Source organism: Caretta caretta, chromosome 10, assembly GCF_965140235.1.
Source record: "Caretta caretta isolate rCarCar2 chromosome 10, rCarCar1.hap1, whole genome shotgun sequence".
Taxonomy (NCBI): Eukaryota; Metazoa; Chordata; order Testudines; family Cheloniidae; genus Caretta; species Caretta caretta.
Genome location: NC_134215.1, coordinates 68,842,193 through 68,860,609, shown reverse-complemented (window position 1 = coordinate 68,860,609; position 18,417 = coordinate 68,842,193). Strand labels below are relative to the sequence as shown.

Sequence of the window (18,417 nt, the reverse complement as noted above, 5' to 3'; positions counted from 1 at the left end):
TCATTTACGCAGATCCAGATGACCAGAGAATCGGGTCCTGAGAATCTCCTTGCTTTTGCCGATTCAGAGTACAAACAAAACAATTATATATTATGCATCCAGGCACCTGTTTCAATGCCAGCTGGGGTACTTTGAGGGTATACTCTGCCTGAAATCAGAGTACAATTCATTAAAATCATAGCAAATATTACTCACTGAGCAGAGTCTGTATAATGGTTGCCAGGAACATAGTGTGCTAGTTCAGTCTACTACCTAGCAGTGAATCATTGACATAACCGACTTACCTAGCCACAATGGCCAACTACTACTAAATATGAACTTTGGTGCACTGTAAGGATCGCAAGTCTTTTTCCTTTCTCATTATATGAGCAAAGTCCATAAAATTGGATGCATTGGTACCTATTTTAACCTTAAACCAACTGAGTAAAACATAAAAATGTTGCAATCTAAAGTAGGCAATCCCAAGACAGTAAACGTTAACTTTGCTGTTACTAAGTAAATGCCCAACATTAATAAGTAAATTGGTGCATTTATACATAGTCTCTTAAACCCAGTAATCCTTCCTCTTCTTATTCCCACCCCTGCCCCCCTAAAGAGCCAGAAATTGTACAGGTAAGGCTGCAAAACTTAGAGACAGTTAGTTTCCTCTGTGAACAGCATAAAAGTGTTGATTTTCTATTTACTATATTCAGTATGCTTAATTTATTTGTCATAGATCTTCTCTCTGTTTGGTAGCTCGGTTGTCTTCTTTGAGGGGTTTTGATTTCTTGTCTGCATTTTTTTTCTTGTTAGTTTTCTCTGGTTTGGTTTTATTTTTTACTTTTTCACTTTCTTCTGCTCCTTTCCCAGGATACACTTGACCTTCTAGAGTTACATCTGCACACCTCTCCTGATTTACCAGAAAGTCTTTGATCTCCCACGCATAGCTCCCATCACGTAGCATATAGATGGCACGATTTGAGCCAACAATAAACCTAGATGAAAAAATACTGTCAATTAGCATTAGGTCTTTGAAGTGCTAAAAACATGATGTTTCATTTAGAGCAATTCCGAGAGTAGGGTGCACTTAGTAGCATTAAGTGGTACATCTGCTTTTTTAAAAAAAAAGCAGATAGTGCTCAACTTAAATACACACCATGGCAGCAAGTACAATTTCTTATTAGTCTCTCCAAGAAATTTGCTGTTATACAGCTACGGCTATTAGCTACACATAAAAGTGTTGATATCTTATAATTAAGCCTGCGAGTTTGTCACAGAGGTCACGGATTCTGTGACTTTCCATGACCTCCATGACTTCTGCAGCGGCCAGTGTGCCTGGCTCAGGAAGCTCCTGTGCCAGTCGCATCAACCGCTGCTGGTGCAGTCTGGCCACCATGTGCCCAGCAGCAGAGTTTGGGTGTGGGATGGGGCAGGAGGTTGGGGCATGGGATGGGGTGAGGCAGATTCTGGGCAGCGCTTACCTGGGGGCTCCCCAGAAGTGGTGACATCCCCTTCGCTCAGCTGCTAGGTGGAGGCATGGCCAGGCAGCTTTGCGGGCTGCCTCTGCTCAGAGCGCTGGCTTTGCAGCTGTCATTAGCAGGGAACCACGGCCAATGGGATCTTCGAGGCCAGTGCCTGCAGGCTGAGGCAGCAGACAGAGCTTCCTGGACCCCCTGCTTAAGACAGGGCTGAGCGGGGGGGGGGGGGGGGGGGGGAGAGGAGGAGATGCTGGGAGGGAGGTGGGGAGAGGCGTGGAGGCAGGTAGGCAAACGCACCCCCGCAAGTTTTAGTCATGGGTATTTTTAGTAAAAGTCAGAGACTGGTCACGGGCCATGAATTTTTGTTTACTGCCCGTGACTTTTACTAAAAATATCTGTGACTAAAACATAGCCTTACTTATAATAAATACTCATTAATATGTATAAAACAAAGCAAAGAGGAAAGTGAAGAATATAAGCTCAAAAACTAAGTAAGAACCAGGACATTAAATTATCTAATGTTTGTGGCTGTATTGAGACTTGGTGCCTTCAAGGAAACCACAGAAAGACACATTTGCCTATGTTTCAAAAATGTGGTTGATGAATACTTAAGAATATATGAAAAATATTATAAAATTCCATTAAGTAGCTCATAAATAAACTGCCAACATGCATTAAATTCTTTCACATAAAAAGAAATAAACAGTATTCCATTACTGGTTGTAAGATCAATATAACAACAGAACTTTGTCTGCCTCCTCATCAGCACAGACAATCTATCATCCTTCTATTTCAAAAAGATCTCTGCACGTTTATTTTTAGTAAAAGGAATTAAAAACTTAGTGGTGACACAGACTTCCAGGTGCAATGCTTTCCCATCAAGCACATAAACAATTACAATTAAAAAGACATATGGCTGGATTGAGTTAGAAAAAGGCTAGGCCATACAGACACTATGACTAAGGGCTGGTCTACACTATACAGTTAGGTCGACATATGGCAGCTTATGTCAACCTAATTATGTCAACGTCTACATTACAGCCTTCCTCCCACTGATGAAAGTGCCCTACCACGCCAATATAATAACTCTACCTCCATGAGAGGTGTAAGGGTTAGTTGGTATAGTTAGGGCAACACAGTGTCTGTGTAAACGCTGTGTCCCTTACACTGGCTGTCTTGTCAATTTCACAGCAGGCAAAAGAAACCCCCTGCTCCCTGCAGAGCTGGGCGGCTGGACCCTGCCCCCGGCTGAGAGCCAGGGCAAGAAGCCCAGGTGGCTCCCTGCCTGCTCCTGGCACTACTGGCAGGAAGCTACCAGCGGAGCTGAGAGACTGGATTCTCAGGTCCCCACACTGCCCCTCTTAGGTTGGTGGAAGCGCTGCTGGTGAGGATGCACACCACTGACCCAAAGAGGGTAGTGTGGACATGCACCACCACAGAGATTACTTCGGTGGCTGTAAGTCGACCTCACAAAGGTTGACTCATGTTTATAGTCTAGAGCAGGGATCGGCAACGTTTGGCCTGCGGCCCGGCAGGGTAAGCCCCCCGGCAGGCCGGGTTGGTTTTCCTGCTGTGTCCGTAGGTTCAGCTGATCGCAGCTCCCATTGGTCGCGGTTCACCGTGTCAGACCAATGGGGGCTGTGGGAAGCGGCGCAGGCTGAGGGATGTGCTGGCCGTGACTTCCCGCAGCTTCCACTGGCCTGCAGCGGCGAACCGCAGCCAGTGGGAGCTGTGATTGGCCAAACCTGCAGATGCGGCAGGTAAACAAACCAGCCCGGCCCGCCAGGGTAACGCAGGACAAACGTTGCCGATCCCTGGTCTACACATACCCTAAGTCTTAAAAAGCTTTGTATAACTGACCACATTACTACCAAGGAGGCTTGAAGGAAGGTTAAAAAGGTATAAACAGTGATTTAGGAGAGCAAAGGTACTGAGAGAAACAGAACAGCTTTGAAGAACACTCTGAGAAAGAAACATCAGGGTCCTGTCAAAGCAATACAGAACTTTGAAGACAATTGTTTACCTTTGTACATCATAGTTTGCATTGAAGAGACTGCCCTGCCACAGGCTGGTAATTTCCTCAGTCTCCTTTTCAGTGGGATTTCCTGACACTGTGACAAACATCATAAGAGTCTTCCCTTTTTTGGTCATTTTCAGGATACTTTCAGGCTTGCTTGGATCAATTTCGGAGAAGTCTATTGGTGCTGATGGCCTTTTGTGTTCAGGAAGATCTCCCTCTTCTATGTCATCATCTTTCTGTTTTGAAACAAACAGATTTTAATTACACATTAAACTTAAGATGCCACCTCGATATAAACTCCAACCTATTGCAAAACTATTCTTTTGATATTTGTCACTGTTTAGCTTAGAGAATTATTAGACGCTGCTTGTGATAAAGAGAACGTTGGGTTTGATTTAATGATGAGGATTCCAAAATAAAGACAAATATAGCAAATTGCATCTCCTGAGCTCTTTACTGGGAGACTGCTCCAACTCTTAAGTTGTATTTACTGACCTTCTGTGAATCCTTCCCTTCCCTCCCCCATCACCTTATATATGCCACATGCTTAGGGAAGAATTCTGCCCTTATTCACACCCCTGAAGTCCCACTGACTTCAATAGGGATACAAGGGTAAAAAACTACAAACAAAATTTGACCCATTCATTGCATACTACATAAGAAATGTAATTTAATTGGCACCAAGACAGTTACGTCATCCACATGCTCTATATACTCATTTATGCAAGACACAAAGAAGCAATAAACACTTCAATGCATCTTGTATACTTTGTGGAACAAACAAAGGCAGTGTTGCAATGTACATGTACACACACACACACCCCCACCCTCTTAAGCGTTAGTAGCTTTTTTTTTTTTTTTTAAATTTAGGTCTCCTGTACATTTACCTTCATTTCTACACCATGCCCTATACCATCTTATGTATCAGGTATTATCCTCTGACCACAAGATGGAGACAGGAAAAGACAATGCAATGTATCTTCCCCTTTAAAGGGGCTGGTTCGGATGAATGAGTGCAGCTGTCTTCCTGTCTGGAACAAGTGGAGTTTGCTTTTATACTGATTGACCTAAGTTTTTAAATTGAATCTCTATCACAATGTTGTTCTCCAGTCTTTTACTTTGGGGAATTAGAGTGTCACTTCTTAAATAGGTATTTAAGCTTTTCCTTCTTCAGTGCTTGCAAACTAGTTTTGATTGAACTTTTGTGAGTGGTGTATACAAAGCATGGCGGGAGGGAGGAGAGAACAGTTGCCTAATGGATTGAGCTCAGAAATTCTAACTGTGTTCCCAGCTCTGCTACTGATTTATTGTGTAGCCTTGAGTAAATCATTTATGGTGGATTTTTCACAAGCAACTAAGTGATTTAATACCACAAACCCCATGGGAAAAAACAAAAAACCACACTTCAGAAAATCCCATCTTTATTCTCTCTGTCTTAGTCCCCATTCCTGCAAATTGGGAATAGCACTTTTTGGGGATGTTGAGAAAAGCCATGTTTGTAAAGTATTGTGAAAGCATAAAGCATATTATTGAGAAATAATTTTTAGGAAACAGAAAAGCAATTCTCAGTACAATTTTAAAATTAGCTTAAGCCCCACAAATGTAGCTTATTTTGTACTTGTGAAAAGGGGAGCTAGGAATACAAAGTTTCAGCTAACCCTTATACATTACACAAGCTGGCTAACACATGCCTGTTAATATCCATTAGCTGAATGGCTGTGAACATTTATTCATTTTCTCAAAGTAGTATTGCTTTGGTTTGAGTAAGTGTAACCTTCCATCAAAAGGAGTGATTGACAGCTTCTCCACATGGCACTTCAGCACTTGAAGACCTCTCAGAAAGCTTTATAAGAGATACATATTGTGAAGTCCAAAACTACTAACTGAAAGCAAGACAAATAAGTGATTTTCAAGTTTAAAATGAATATGTACGTCTGCCAGGCAAGTATGAACATGAAGTTTCACAAAGAAAGTACTAAATGGATTAAATGATACACATACATTTCTTCTTTATCTGTTTTCTCCTCACATACCCCTTCCTAAAATGAACTCTCTCTATTATTGATTTCCACATACTGTATTGTATATATTTCTATTACAGAATTAGCCAAAGAAACTACGATGATTTATGAATTTAGCTCTGAGCCAAGTCTGGGGAATGCCGAAGTTTAAAATTAGTGCAAGAATAAATGGTTTTAAAGAATACAGGTTTTAGCCATGGAAAGAATTCTGGCGCAGATTTTGGCTCCACTTCTAGCTCTCTTATGCTCTTCAGGCTATACAAAGTAGAAGGAAAGCAACCGTGGAGGGGCTGTTAGAGATTACCCTGACATTTTGGAACCCTTGGGTGGCATAAAGAAGATGTAGTGTGCTCTATGCTACTTGCCCCCCCTAGTATAATGGGAAAGGCCTGAGCACAATGCGTGCTGGCCAATCACTGCCCTCTTTAACTCCCCCTGAGCCATTAAAAGCATAAATTAAAAACCCTTAAACTCTTTTAACTGTTACATGTCTGGTTCAGTCCCATGTGCTCGCAGGTTTGAGACAGGCATAAGGGGGCTTAGTGGTAACTTTGCCTTCCTCATCTGTGTCAAGAATGAGTTCAGAACAGTTGAAGATTATGCCCTGTGTATATAAAAAGATATATGGTAGATTATTTTAGGATGAATGCAAACTTTATTTAATAATCAGGAATTAATCCTCAACATCCCGGTGAGACCGGCAAATATTCTCATTATACAAGTGGGAAAGCTGGGGGTGGGAGGGCCGTAAAATAACTTGTCCAAAGCCACCCAGTAAGTTAGGAGGAGTCAGGAAGTATTAAAATTCAAATCCTGGCTCAGCTAACACCACAACCATTCTTCCATATGGTCTCATTTTTATCAATCACATTCTCTGTTATGACAGGTTTCAGAGGTATACATCTGATGAAGTAAGCTGTAGCTCACGAAAGCTCATGCTCAAATAAATTGGTTAGTCTCTAAGGTGCCACAAGTATTCCATTCTGTGTTATAACGCTCCTTTTCTTCCCTGCCCTTTATCTGCCACTTCCAGTTTCCTCATCCCACACATTTACAACTACTTCAAATTTCCCTTCCGACACCCAGAAGGTTGGGGGAGAGGGTGACAAAGGCAGGGGGACATGAAGAGGAGGAGGAGAGTGCACATATAGCCCTCTTACAAACTCTTCAGCCTCGCAAGGCCTGTGTGCTCTTTTGGCAGCCCCCTGGGAAGGCAGGGTGTGACTCCCACTTTCCAATCCTTGCTGTTGGTTACCATAGAGATAGGAAACACTAAAAAAATAAGGCTGTTCACAAGGAAATATATTAGCTAGTCATGATTACCATCATTTTAAACCAAGGGTTAAATCATGTTTTAACATCATTTTAGTTAAAACATATTAGGTTACATAATTTCTAATGCAACGCTTTTTTCCTGTAGACAAGGCCTTAGTGCCAGTTCATAGAACGAGAAGTCCAGAAGCTGTTCAACAAAAATACTCAATTCAGCAGAATCAGGTGGCTTTTCTCTTCTCTGTAAAAATCTCCTGCGTGAAAGGCACATGCAAAAACCAGTTCCCACACTTTGACTTGGAACCCTGTGTAACTGGGTACAGACAAAAGTGATATATTTTCACCTCTGCTGTTTTCAAAAACTGAACAAAACATTCTGGATAAGAACCATAGGGGAAGGAATGGAATCCGAAGGCTCTGTGGCATTTGGGAGAGGCAAATAGAAAAGACAGCAGATGGGGAGGAAAGAAATAGAAGAGTGTGTAGCAACAGAAGGGTCCATGGAGAGACAGGGAACAGGCAATAAAGGAAAGTTAACAGAACATAAGAACCATCTGACCTAGTATGGCCAATGATCCATCTAGCCCAGTATCCTTTCTTCCTATAGTGGCCGATGTCAGATTCTTCAGAGGGAATGAACAGAACCGGCAATTACTAAGTGATCCATCCCATTATCTGGCAGTCATCATTTTGTATGTATAGCTGGGATTATGTTTTCTAGCGTGCATTACTTTGCATTTAACAGCATTGAATTTCATCTACCATTTTGTTGCCCAAAATACCAAGTTTTGTAAGAGCTGCAGTCAGCTTTGTAACTCGCTGCAGTCAGCTTTGGTCTTAACCCTAACCCTAAGTAATCTGTCTTGAGTAATTTTGTTCCATCCCCAAACTTTGCCACCTCACTGTTTACCCCATTTTCCAGATCTCGTATGAATATGTTTGAACAGCAATAGCCCCAGAACAGATCCTTGGAAGACACTGCTATTCACCTCTCTCCATTGTGAAAAATCACCATTTACTCCTTCCCATTGTTTCCTTTTAGCCAGTTACTGATCCATCCTTCTTAGCCCATAACGGCTTAGTTTGCTTAAGAGCCCTTGGTGAGGGACCTTGTCAAAGACTTTCTGAAAGTCCAAGTACACTATATCCACTGGATCCTCTCAGAGTGACTCTTCCCCAACTAACTGTGTTCATCTGTGTGTCTGATAATTCTATCCTTTAGTTTAATTTCAATCAATTTGCCTGGTACTGAAGTTAGGCTTACCAGCCTGTAATTGCCAGGAACACCTCAGAAGCCTTTTTTAAAAAAACTGGCTTTTACCAGCTGACTGATGGATAGCTAATGTAACAGGCTAATTTAAGCAATAGGTTACATACCACACTTAGTAGTTCTGCAATTTCATATTTGAGTTCCTTCAGAACTCTTGAGTGAATATCTTCTGGTCCCGGTGACTTATTACTGTTTAATAAATAAAGTTATTAACATGTATGAGTTGTACATGTCTGCAAGATTGGGGCCTCAAATAGGAACCAGTTTGAAAGTCAGTCTAGTTGGGAAGAGACAGTGGAGAACAAAGTGGGCAACAATTAGTTGAACTGAGTGATATGTGGTACCTTAATTTGTGCTCTTAACCACAACTACCTAGTAGAAGTCATTTATCTGTTCATTCAATCTCACAAAATAACAACCTACTTGCTCACTAGCGTTGACCACAGCAGAGCTATCAAGCAGGGAGGGAATCAAGTACCGGCCATAGTGAAGTGGACAGGGCTCAAACTGCTCACTCCCAGGGTTACTTGTACTCAGCCCAAACTGTAACTGGGGGTTTCAGGAAGATGAGGGAAGGGGGGTCAAGGGTGACTAGGGTCCTACCTATTCCATCAATACCCCCCCTCCAACCTTTTAACGCAACTACCTGATGGAGGTGGAACATGTCACAGCGGGGCCGAACCCCTTGATCGGCAGGGGAACCCCGACGCCACTAGCACAGTTCGCCCCCCCCCCCCTTGCCAGGGGAACCGCGGCCCGTTCTCCCCCGCCCAGCGGCGGGAACTGGCCATCGCGCTCCCCGCCCAGGCGGACACCGGCTCCAACAGCGGCTTTGCGGGAAGGGCGCCGCCGCCCGTTGGGGCAGGAGAGCGCCCTCCCATCGGTCGCGGCCGAGCTGCGCGGCGCCCCGGGGCGCGGGCGGGCAGCGAACAGCGATGGCGGGGGGAGGATCCGAGAGACCGGAGGCGGGCGAGGGGCCAGCGGGGAGCACACGTCAGTTGGTGCTAAGCGGTGGGGGGCGGGGAAGCTGAGCGGGGACGTGGACACAGGGGGAGCGGTGAGGGACTGAGGGGAGCTCAGTGACGGGGCCACCATGTGGCCTGAGCGGGGCGCCGCGGGTCCCCGGCCCAGCCCGTACCTCCCACTGCTCCAGCAGCCGCGCCATGTCCGCATCGTTATAATCCCGAATGTCCTTCTTCTTCTTGGCGGGCTGGGCCCGCCGCTTCCCCTCCGGCTCGCCGGCCCCGGCGGCCGCGACCAACAACAGCACCACCAGGCCCAGGCGGGCCCAGCTCGCGGCCGCCGCCATCTTCTCCGCGCGGAGGAGGTGCCTCCTCCGCGTCCCGCCTCCGGGGGCGGGGGCAACAGCGGCTCGGCCTCTGCCCGGGGGCCCGGCCTGAGATCCTGGAGCGGGAGGCGGCGGCCGGGCGGCGGGAGATGGCGGTAGGGCAGCAGCTGCCCCCGGCCTGCGTGGAAGCCCGAGGGAGCTGGAGCAGCGGCTGGCCGAATAGCGGTCAGGGATGGGAACCCCGAGGCGGGAGGGCCGCCCGCCCGCCCTTATCAGGAAGGGGTCACGCCTCCATTCCCAGCCGGGCGTGACACTGGGGGCCAGCCTCTGCACGCGTAGGCCCAGCTCAAGCCCTCCTGGAGGCCGAGGGACTGCCTGGGCGTAACCCAGGGCGGAATTTGGCCTGGTCGCTGTAATGAAAAGACACCCAAGGTTTGAAAAGACCGTTCAAAAAGTGATGTAAACGTTTAACGTCTTTGAGAGGTTGCTCACCGCTCTCCTTCCCTTCAGTAGCGTGAACGGCTGCCCCAAATGTTCAAAAATCATGAGTCAAGCTTGAGATTGGCTTTAAAATCATGAGACTATGTAAAAATAATAGCTGTAGTGTTTTTATTTGCTATCTGCTTTTTGAGCCTTTTAGACGCACGGGGGGGGGGGGGTGGTGTCACATTTGAAAGCTTTCTCCACAGCCACAAGGGCGAGAAATGTACTGTTTCCTTAAGAGCCAAGGCTGACATCATCACATATCCACTTGACTCCAGGAGCTGGAGCTTTAAAGAAAACAATAATTATCATGAGACTCAGGACAAAAGCATGAGAGTTGGCAATACTGCAGATGTGTTTAGTCTGTGCTGTAAGGATTGGCTCCCAGTGTTGGAGAGCTTCTGGAACTCGTCCCAGAGATCTCATGCATTTGTAGCAGAAGACTTGCTTTAACTGACATGTAGTCTCTGCACGGTGAAACAGTAATCGATGGAGGGGCCATAGCTTCTAAGGCAGCTTGGAGAGGGCCAGCACTGCTTTCAGGACCTTGGCAGGTGGACTGGAGTCCATATGACAGGAAGGGCAGCTGGATAGAGGATGTGTCTGAGTGTATGCCCAGAAGTCCAGAGTTTAAGGAAGTGACTGGCCTCTATTCCAGAGCCAGCAAATCTAAGAACCCATGGGATCCAAGGCTTGGGTCTGGTACAGCTGCCTTGGTCTGCCAAGGTGTGCTCAGCTAGGGCTGTAAAAACCATATAATATGTGATCATTTTCTTACGTTTTTACTACAAATGTGCGGAAGAAACAGGAAGCTGTTAAACCATAAGCCTATTCCTGTAGTTTGTTAAATGAACAGTAACCAAAGCAGTGTTTTAATTAGCTGCCATTTCACAAAGCTGTTCCACAAATTATTAATTTACATATTTGTTCAAGGATTTGGCACTGTATCTAATATCTGGTCTGGTATATCAGGTTGCCATAGTTAATGTTGCTTTTATTAAAGATGATTCTGGTAACATTCTTATTGCTGGAAGATGTTTACATTTACTGAAAACATTCACATTTACAGACTAAATATTCAAAGTTTAGAAAGCTGGATCTCTGTCTCTGATTTTGGTGTATGTAAATAAAAAATACAGTCCACTAAGTTTCTAATTTGAAATATTGTCTCTACTAACACATTCTTTCTCTTAAAACCAAAAAAACCCTCTTTACTTTGTCTTCTGTTGCTCCTATTCCACATTCTGCTTGCCTTACTCTCACTTTACCTAAATATAACTACTTGTATGAGTCAGGTGAGTAGGTACTTCTGAATATCCTATAGTGCACAATATTATGCATTCCTTCTAAATGTACTGAAGCTTTTGTATGTTGTATTCTACATTTCAGGGAAAGGAATGTTTCTTATACAAGGCTGAGATCTTACAACTGGCTCCGTGTGGGCAGAACCCCACTCAAATCAATCATGGCTTGCATGGAGCCATTTGCAGGATCAGGGCCTTAGCAAGGGAATGTTTCTGAGCTTTATGGTTCTTCCTACCCCAGTGATACTCATGGAAAACAAGAATAATGCAATCCTAAATATATACCATAGAAGATTGATGTGCATGTAAATAATTGATTAACTTCTAACTTCATTTATTTTTACTCAGGGATAAGTTTTTTTATTTAGTGAATTGGTTATGTTCAGCAAATCACATGGATTTACAAAGAGCACCTTTAAAAATTAGGCACACTTTAAAATCTAAAAACATTCACATTACTTGAAAAGGCTTTTTAAAAACTTTCACTTACAGTCAAGTTGCCTATGCATTTTCTCTGCAGATCACAGCAAAAAGTAAGGCATTCCATCTCCCCAACTGAAGATTCAGTGGTCTATCCAATGGCTTAGAGAGCTGTTCAGATGCAGTCGTACCAGACAACGTGTGCAACAGGTTATCTTTACAGTTAGTGTAAAGCTATGGTAGAAAGTTACTAGGACTGTAAATATACGCCCTCTTGTTAATGTAAAACAAAATTATCTACTGTGGGCTGGTCAGGAAGTGGACCTTTGAGAGAAGTCAGGATGTTCTTAAATTTATCCCTTAAGAATCCCAAATTGGGTTTTTCTTTTTACTTGATTTAAATTGGTATCTATATTTTTAACTCTCAAATTATTTCCCATGTGCAAAATGTGTTGCGTATACCGTGTTCCTTTGGAACTCGAAGATTAAAGAACCTGGTTTTTGGCTGAAGAAAGACTCTCTGTTTTTCTGTTTCCTAAATATTAGAAGGAGGAAGAGGCGGCAGCTGGAGGACATGCAACTGGAGGTCCAGCTATGCTGCAAGCCAGGACCTGTTTGAGACTCCACCACAGTCCAGTCAGTCCTGGCAGTCGAGCACAGGTGAGTTTGATGCAGGGGAAGGAAGCTCGAGCTAAGTGTATACGAGTAGTTCCCATTACAATGATGGTGTCCCCAACTTAATAGGACGCAACTATCGACATTTGATTAATTTGTACTAGAAAAGATAGCAGTACAACAGAGAGAGGTAGAGTTGTTATCTTCTTCTATTTCCCTGTAGATTTAGGCGAGTGGGGAGAGATGTGGAGCAGTTTGTTTATGTTCACAAGGATGCCCCTTGAATCCTGAGAGAGCTTGATGAAACTTTCATGTTCTCTGCAATCCTTTCACAAAGGTTCCTAGGGATGGCAGCCTTATTTTTTCCTCCGTGGTAGGATGCTCTCCCACGCCAGTCAGTGATAACTTCGGAAGGCACCATTGCAATAAACAGGCTAGCAGAATATGAGTCTGGGTGGCTTCGGGATGCCAGCAGCAGCTGTGCTCTCCATGCCTTTGTTACCCTCAGAAGTGAGATATCAGCTAAAATCACCACTGCTGGTGGAAAATGCTGCCAGTATTCAATGCCATTGCCCTATACTCATAGTATTATGCAGCTGAACAATTCCTTCCTCATTTCCCTTATCCCTGGCGGGCCATACTTACCGTCGCTGGTGTTGTGAGTGGTGTCATGCAAAGTGTCCATAGGCATGTATGGTTAAAACTTTAGGGGACCAAGGGAAGGGAGTTCTGAATCTTAACTTTCACTTTGCATTGTGACTATACTGACAATGATACCTCTCTGTGTTTTATCTGTAGCTGCTGCTGTAGTGGCCTTGAGGGGTTCCCCCTCCACACCTCCTGGAATGCCTGAGCCAGATAAGGAGGAGAAAGAAGAGGTCTTGAGATGACACGTTGAGCAAGATCCTACAAGCTGGTGCTTCATCAGATCACGAGCAGAGGGCCTGGAGGATGAATATTGCAGACTATATGGAGAAGGAAAGAGTGGACATGAGAAAGGCCCAGAAGTTCCAACAGGAAAAGGAGAGGGAGATTCGCCAGGACATAATGGGGTTTTTCCAGCAGCAAACACAGATGCTGCAGACTCTTGTGGACCTACAAGTTCAACAATCATGGGCTCGCCCCCCCTTTGCAATCCCTGGATAACTCAATTTTAGCACCTCCCTACATCCCCCTCAGTATTCCATGTGGCATCAGGGGTTGCATCCCTCTCACTCCATACTGGGAGACAGTTAGGACAACCACAGCTTCACACACGTTGACCGGTGAGAGCCATGGTTGCTATAGGGGTGTCCCCAAAATGGATGTTTCCCCTTGTTAAGTTCTGTTCCATGTGCTGCAGAATGCCTGGTGGTACTGAAAGCAACCATTTACGGGTTATTGTACAGTATGACAACTCATAGGATCAGTGACAGTGTAATAATCATAAATGTACAGTGAGCACCACAAAATGAATAGGTGCATTGACCGTGTTATATTCATAGATGCACACCAAGCACCACACAATTGCTAATAGCCCTCAAAACTGCAGGGCCAGGTAGATCACAGCCCACCATAACACATTACTGTGACTGGCTCTTAAAGTGCTTCTTCAAAGCCTCCCTGAGCCCTATAGCTTTGCATTGAGCTTTTCTAATGCCCTTGTGTCAGGCTGTTTGAACTCAGCATATAGCTGCTTCACCTGCGCCCTTCTCCCCTTTGCTTCACAAGATACTGTGCAGGACACAACTGGTAGCTATAACCATTGGGATTTTTTTTTTCACTGATATCCAGTCTTAGGAGTAAACAGTGCCAGTATCCTTTCATTCTACCAAAAGTACATTCAACTGTCATTCTGCGCCTGCTGAGCTGGTCATTGAATCTTTCTTTGGTGCTGTCGTGGCAAGTATATGGCTTTATGAGCCAGGGAAGCAAGGGTAGACTGAGTTCACCAGGATCACCATTATTTCAACATTGCCAATGGTAATACACCGGTTGGAAAAGGAAGTCCTGGCTTGCAGCTTTCTGAACAGTTCTGTGTTCTTAAAGATGCAAGTATCATGCACCTTCCCTGACCAGCCATTACTGATGTCACTGAAGCATCGCCGGTGATACACCAATGCTTGCATAATCATAGAAAAGTAGCACTTTTTGTTGACATACTCTGAGGCAAGTTGGTCCAGTGCCAAAATAGGAATACACGTGCTGCCTGTTGCTCCACTGCAGTTCAGAAAACACGTTACTGCAACTCCATTCACTATGTCCTGCATTGCCAAGAGTCACACTGCTGCATAACAGGAGACTTTTGATGGCCCCCACAATGGATTTTCCACTTCCAGAATGTTTTCCCACTGACCAGAATCAATGCAAAGTTACAAGTTTCCACAGTGCAGTCACCACTCAATTCTCTATTGTCAATGCAGCTCTCATTCTGGTGTCCCTGAACTGGAGGGCTGGGGTGAGATCCAGGAATCTTGGCCTTGTAAGTTGTGCATCTGAAAGTTTTGCAGCCACTGCTTGTCAGCCAAAACCTGCATTACAATGCAACCCCATCAGTCAGTGCTTGTTTCTGAGGGACAGAAGCGGCACGCCAACATCTGCAGCTGCTCTGTGAATGCTACCAACAACCTTGAATTGGTTTTCACTATGTTCCATAACAATGCTGGAGGATCATGCGTCCTGTGTTTGCAATGCTCATGAGCTTCTGTCAGAGATGGTGGACAACAAGCAGGGTTACATGGATGTGTGAGATTTTTTTTTTAAATGATTGGATATGGATGATATTATGGGATGGAGAAAGATGCTTGCTGGGAAGTTAACCTCTAGCTCCCAGTCCCCCCTGCACGTTTCTGCCCCACCATGCATTGCCAAAACATCCTAAAAGACAATGTGTTGAACATAGACGAGTTGCACACTGGGATACCTACCCATGGTGCATCAACAAAAGTGCTCCTGGTGAGTATGCACACCATCAACACGGGGAGCCAAGTATACATGCACACAAGCAGTAAACTAACTGTGGTTGCTTTATGCCCATATAACTTGCAGCAGCAAAAGTTTGTAGTCTAGCCATGACCTCAGTATCACTTCAGGAGCCTTGAATCCATTTCACTCATGAAGTGAGAATATACACTAAGTAGATTGGTTAAGTTTAGAGAACAGATATGTTGTTTGCCACAGCTAGCCAGAGCCCAGATATAGGCTCAAGCTGCAAAATTCAGGACTGAATCCAAACTTTTTCAAAGTTAGGGTTGGTTGGGATCTAGCTCATAGTCTGAGCCAGCCATGAAGCTCTGATTCAGCCACTGATTTCTCCAAAATTCAGGGCTATACTGATCTGGAGTTTAGACTTGGCCATATCTTTACAATTAACCATACACATACATACACAGTAATGTATTTTATGTATATAATGACACTATGAATTAACTGCATCCTGACTGACTAAGCCAAGCTTTTGGGGGAAGTGCTGTGCCAGCTTTGTTGCTGGAATCCATTGATTTCACCAGTTGGCACAAATTCCATAGATATAAATTCTGTCCAAGTGCTGCATTATTCAATCAGCTCCAGTAGGGCTAGACATTGTTACCTTTAATCTCTGCAATGCTGTAGAATATCCATGTTAATGTTAGTCTCATTGTAAAATTTGCTTTTATTTCAACTGCAAATTTTCACGGATTATACCTACATATTGATCATGTAGATTCTGATTATCATGTTAGGAAAGAATTAGGGGAAATGAATGTTGGATGAGGCTCATGCATCTCCCCTAGGGACTCCAGTTGTAGTCTAATTTCCCATTCCAAGTTAAATTAATTTTAGAGTCTCAGTTTGGTTTTAGGTTATTTACAGCCCAGTTTTGGCACCCTTACTCAGAGTAAGTAGTACCTTACTTTGCAAGGAGTCCCATTGATTTTTAGTAGGACTACTTGCAGAGTAAATTACTACTAAATGGGAGTTAAGGTGCCAGAATGAGGTACCTCTAATTATTAGCAGCTCTCCTTACAGAACACACACAAAGTGGGGAGATTGTAGGATTGGGGAATTTCTGCAATGATAACATGAAAAACATCTATTAAAGCAGGCTGATGGTATATATTAAAAAAAACCAAAAACCTTTCAGAGCTGTACAGCTGCAGGACACAACCCATTTACCAAAAGAGCAATCCAGGAAGGGTGGGCCTCTGCACATTTTGTAGCAAACACTTTGATCTTAACAAAAACAGACCTAAGGGTTTTAAGGGAAGGTCTGGGATTCCTATTTATGCTGGACCATTCTTAGCAATCTGGTATTCACAACTGTATAAAGTGCTTTGGAATTTCAAACCAGTCTGTGTCTACAAGCATGCTAGATTGTGTCTGGCTCTGTTTGGGTGTGCAAAGAGAAGAGAGAGGCCACAAGGAACCACTTTGCCCTCTGCCTACCCCTAGGTGCTAGCCTCATGAAATGGCTTATAGGGAGGGAAGATGGAAACATGAGGTGGAGGTCATTAGAGCTCTCAGATTGGGCCAGCATAGAAAATGTATGCTGCAGCCTTCCAAAGAGTGGCAGAGCAGTTTTAGAGCTACATTTTCTTTTTAATTAAATGTTTTTCTTTTCTCTGTTGCTGTGTGAAAGACCCACACTAAGAGTAGGGGGAAACTGATTATATATGGGAAACAGTGAAAACAACTTTCCACAAAGTTGTGTCACATAAAGAGCACAAAATGAAAAAGTTTTTTTTTCTTCCGATCTCTTTCAGTTTAAAGTAATCTTAGATGTCATGTGCAGCAACAGGAGCTAAACATATTTCAAACATAACTGATGTTTAAGGTGCTGGTATTTTTCTTTAATTGTATTTTTCTCATGTCACAAATAGAACTTTTGATTATACAGCGTGAAACTAAAGTTGCTCAAAATGTGAAAAATCAGGTCTTTTTTTTTTAAAGAACACTGCTACTATGCCAAAAACTAAAGACATACAATTATTTTAGAATATGAAAAATCAAACTTGTGCAAAGATATAACATTTATGTTATTTGTATTTTGCTGACTGTCACAGTTACCAGTTTAACTGGGTCCCTGACTCCTGGTGTCTCTGAGTGCACCCCCAATCCAGGTCTCAGGACTTGGGCCATCATGTCTCATGGGATGAAATCATGGGATTCTCCTGCTCTCAAACCAGGCTTTGGGTTGCAATCCCTGGTGTATCAACCATGATTACTTCAGCAGATCTGACTTGGGCTTTGACCCTGCCATTGTGTTCCCTCAGGCTCAGGGAGCAATGACAGTTGTAACCAGTGACCAGACAGCTTTCTTAAAGTATTATTTATTTAGAATCAAAGTATGTAAAAGAAAACAGATCTTAAAAACAAGAAAGTAGTCTACACACTTGCCTGTGTTTCCCTAAGGCTTACCATTTCCTGGATCTAGGAAGATCCAATTTCTTTCAGACTGCTCTGCAGACCCTCTCTCTGTGTCAGTTAGCCTGTCCTTCTGAGAATTCTCTCTCTCTCACGCACACACACACATGCTCCTGTCTTCTTCTGAAAAGGGCTTTTTAACTGTTTAATGTCATTTTAATCTCTACTTCCCAGCCTGGCAAAACAGCTGTATAATTTCAATCTGGATCCCAGTGCCATTGTCTTGTAATTGCCACCTCAAGTGTTTTGTCAGAGGTTACTTATCTGGGGAGCCATTGTGTTGCCTTCCTATTTCTTCTTCCCACAGGCCCCTATTAAACTATCTGAGTGCCTTCATTCAGGAAAATTTTATAATCTATACCCAATTTATAATACCCTCCCCTCACTGACCAGGGAACAATTTATCAAATTGTTATATCTCAATATTCTTAGATTATTAAATAGCATCTCCATATCTGTCACATTGGAAAATCAATCTTTCTTTCACATTTCTATAAAGCAATAAAAAAGTTCAAGTTTCTGCAATAGGGATAATGGTAGCATGATAAATGGGAATGAGGATATGGAGGTAGACATCACCATATCTGAGGTAGAAGCGAAACTCAAACAGCTTAATGGGACTAAATCGGGGGGCCCAGATAATCTTCATCCAAGAATATTAAAAGAATTGGCACAAGAAATTGCAAGCCCATTAGCAAGAATTTTTAATGAATCTGTAAACTCAGGGGTTGTACCGTATGATTGGAGAATTGCTAACATAGTTCCTATTTTTAAGAAAGGGAAAAAAAGTGATCCAAGTAATTATAGGCCTGTTAGTTTGACATCTGTAGTATGCAAGGTCTTGGAAAAAATTTTGAAGGAGAAGGTAGTTAAGGACATTGAAGT

The 18,417-nt window shown here is 43.6% G+C and overlaps 1 protein-coding gene and 1 long non-coding RNA gene across 3 annotated transcripts; one reads left to right on the top strand and one right to left on the bottom strand.

Annotated features, from left to right (window-relative positions):
• Positions 1-558: 558 nt before the first annotated feature.
• LOC125644379 (uncharacterized) lies at positions 559-16,844 on the top strand. Of its 2 annotated transcripts, none has more exons than XR_007358981.2 (3): positions 559-612; positions 12,082-12,195; positions 12,949-16,844. It is a non-coding gene; the product is annotated as an uncharacterized LOC125644379 (long non-coding RNA). The 2 variants fall into 2 exon arrangements; XR_007358980.2 differs by lacking the exon at positions 559-612 and adding an exon at positions 9,452-9,760.
• MESD (mesoderm development LRP chaperone) lies at positions 573-9,392 on the bottom strand. The gene is made up of 3 exons (XM_048868254.2): positions 9,179-9,392; positions 3,481-3,713; positions 573-974 (listed from the first exon to the last, which is right to left on the bottom strand). The coding sequence occupies exons 1-3, from the start codon at positions 9,347-9,349 to the stop codon at positions 710-712; spliced, it is 669 nt and encodes a 222-aa protein (XP_048724211.1). The 5' UTR covers positions 9,350-9,392; the 3' UTR covers positions 573-709.
• Positions 16,845-18,417: the final 1,573 nt, after the last annotated feature.

Coding starts and splice junctions, on each gene's coding strand:
- MESD (XM_048868254.2), bottom strand. CDS start 9,349: ATGGCGGCGGCCGCGAGCTGGGCCCGCCTGGGCCTGGTGGTGCTGTTG. Junction 3,714..9,178: donor GGCTGCTGGAGCAGTGGGAG/GTACGGGCTGGG, acceptor GTTTCAAAACAG/AAAGATGATGACATAGAAGA. Junction 975..3,480: donor GCAAACTATGATGTACAAAG/GTAAACAATTGT, acceptor TTTTTCATCTAG/GTTTATTGTTGGCTCAAATC.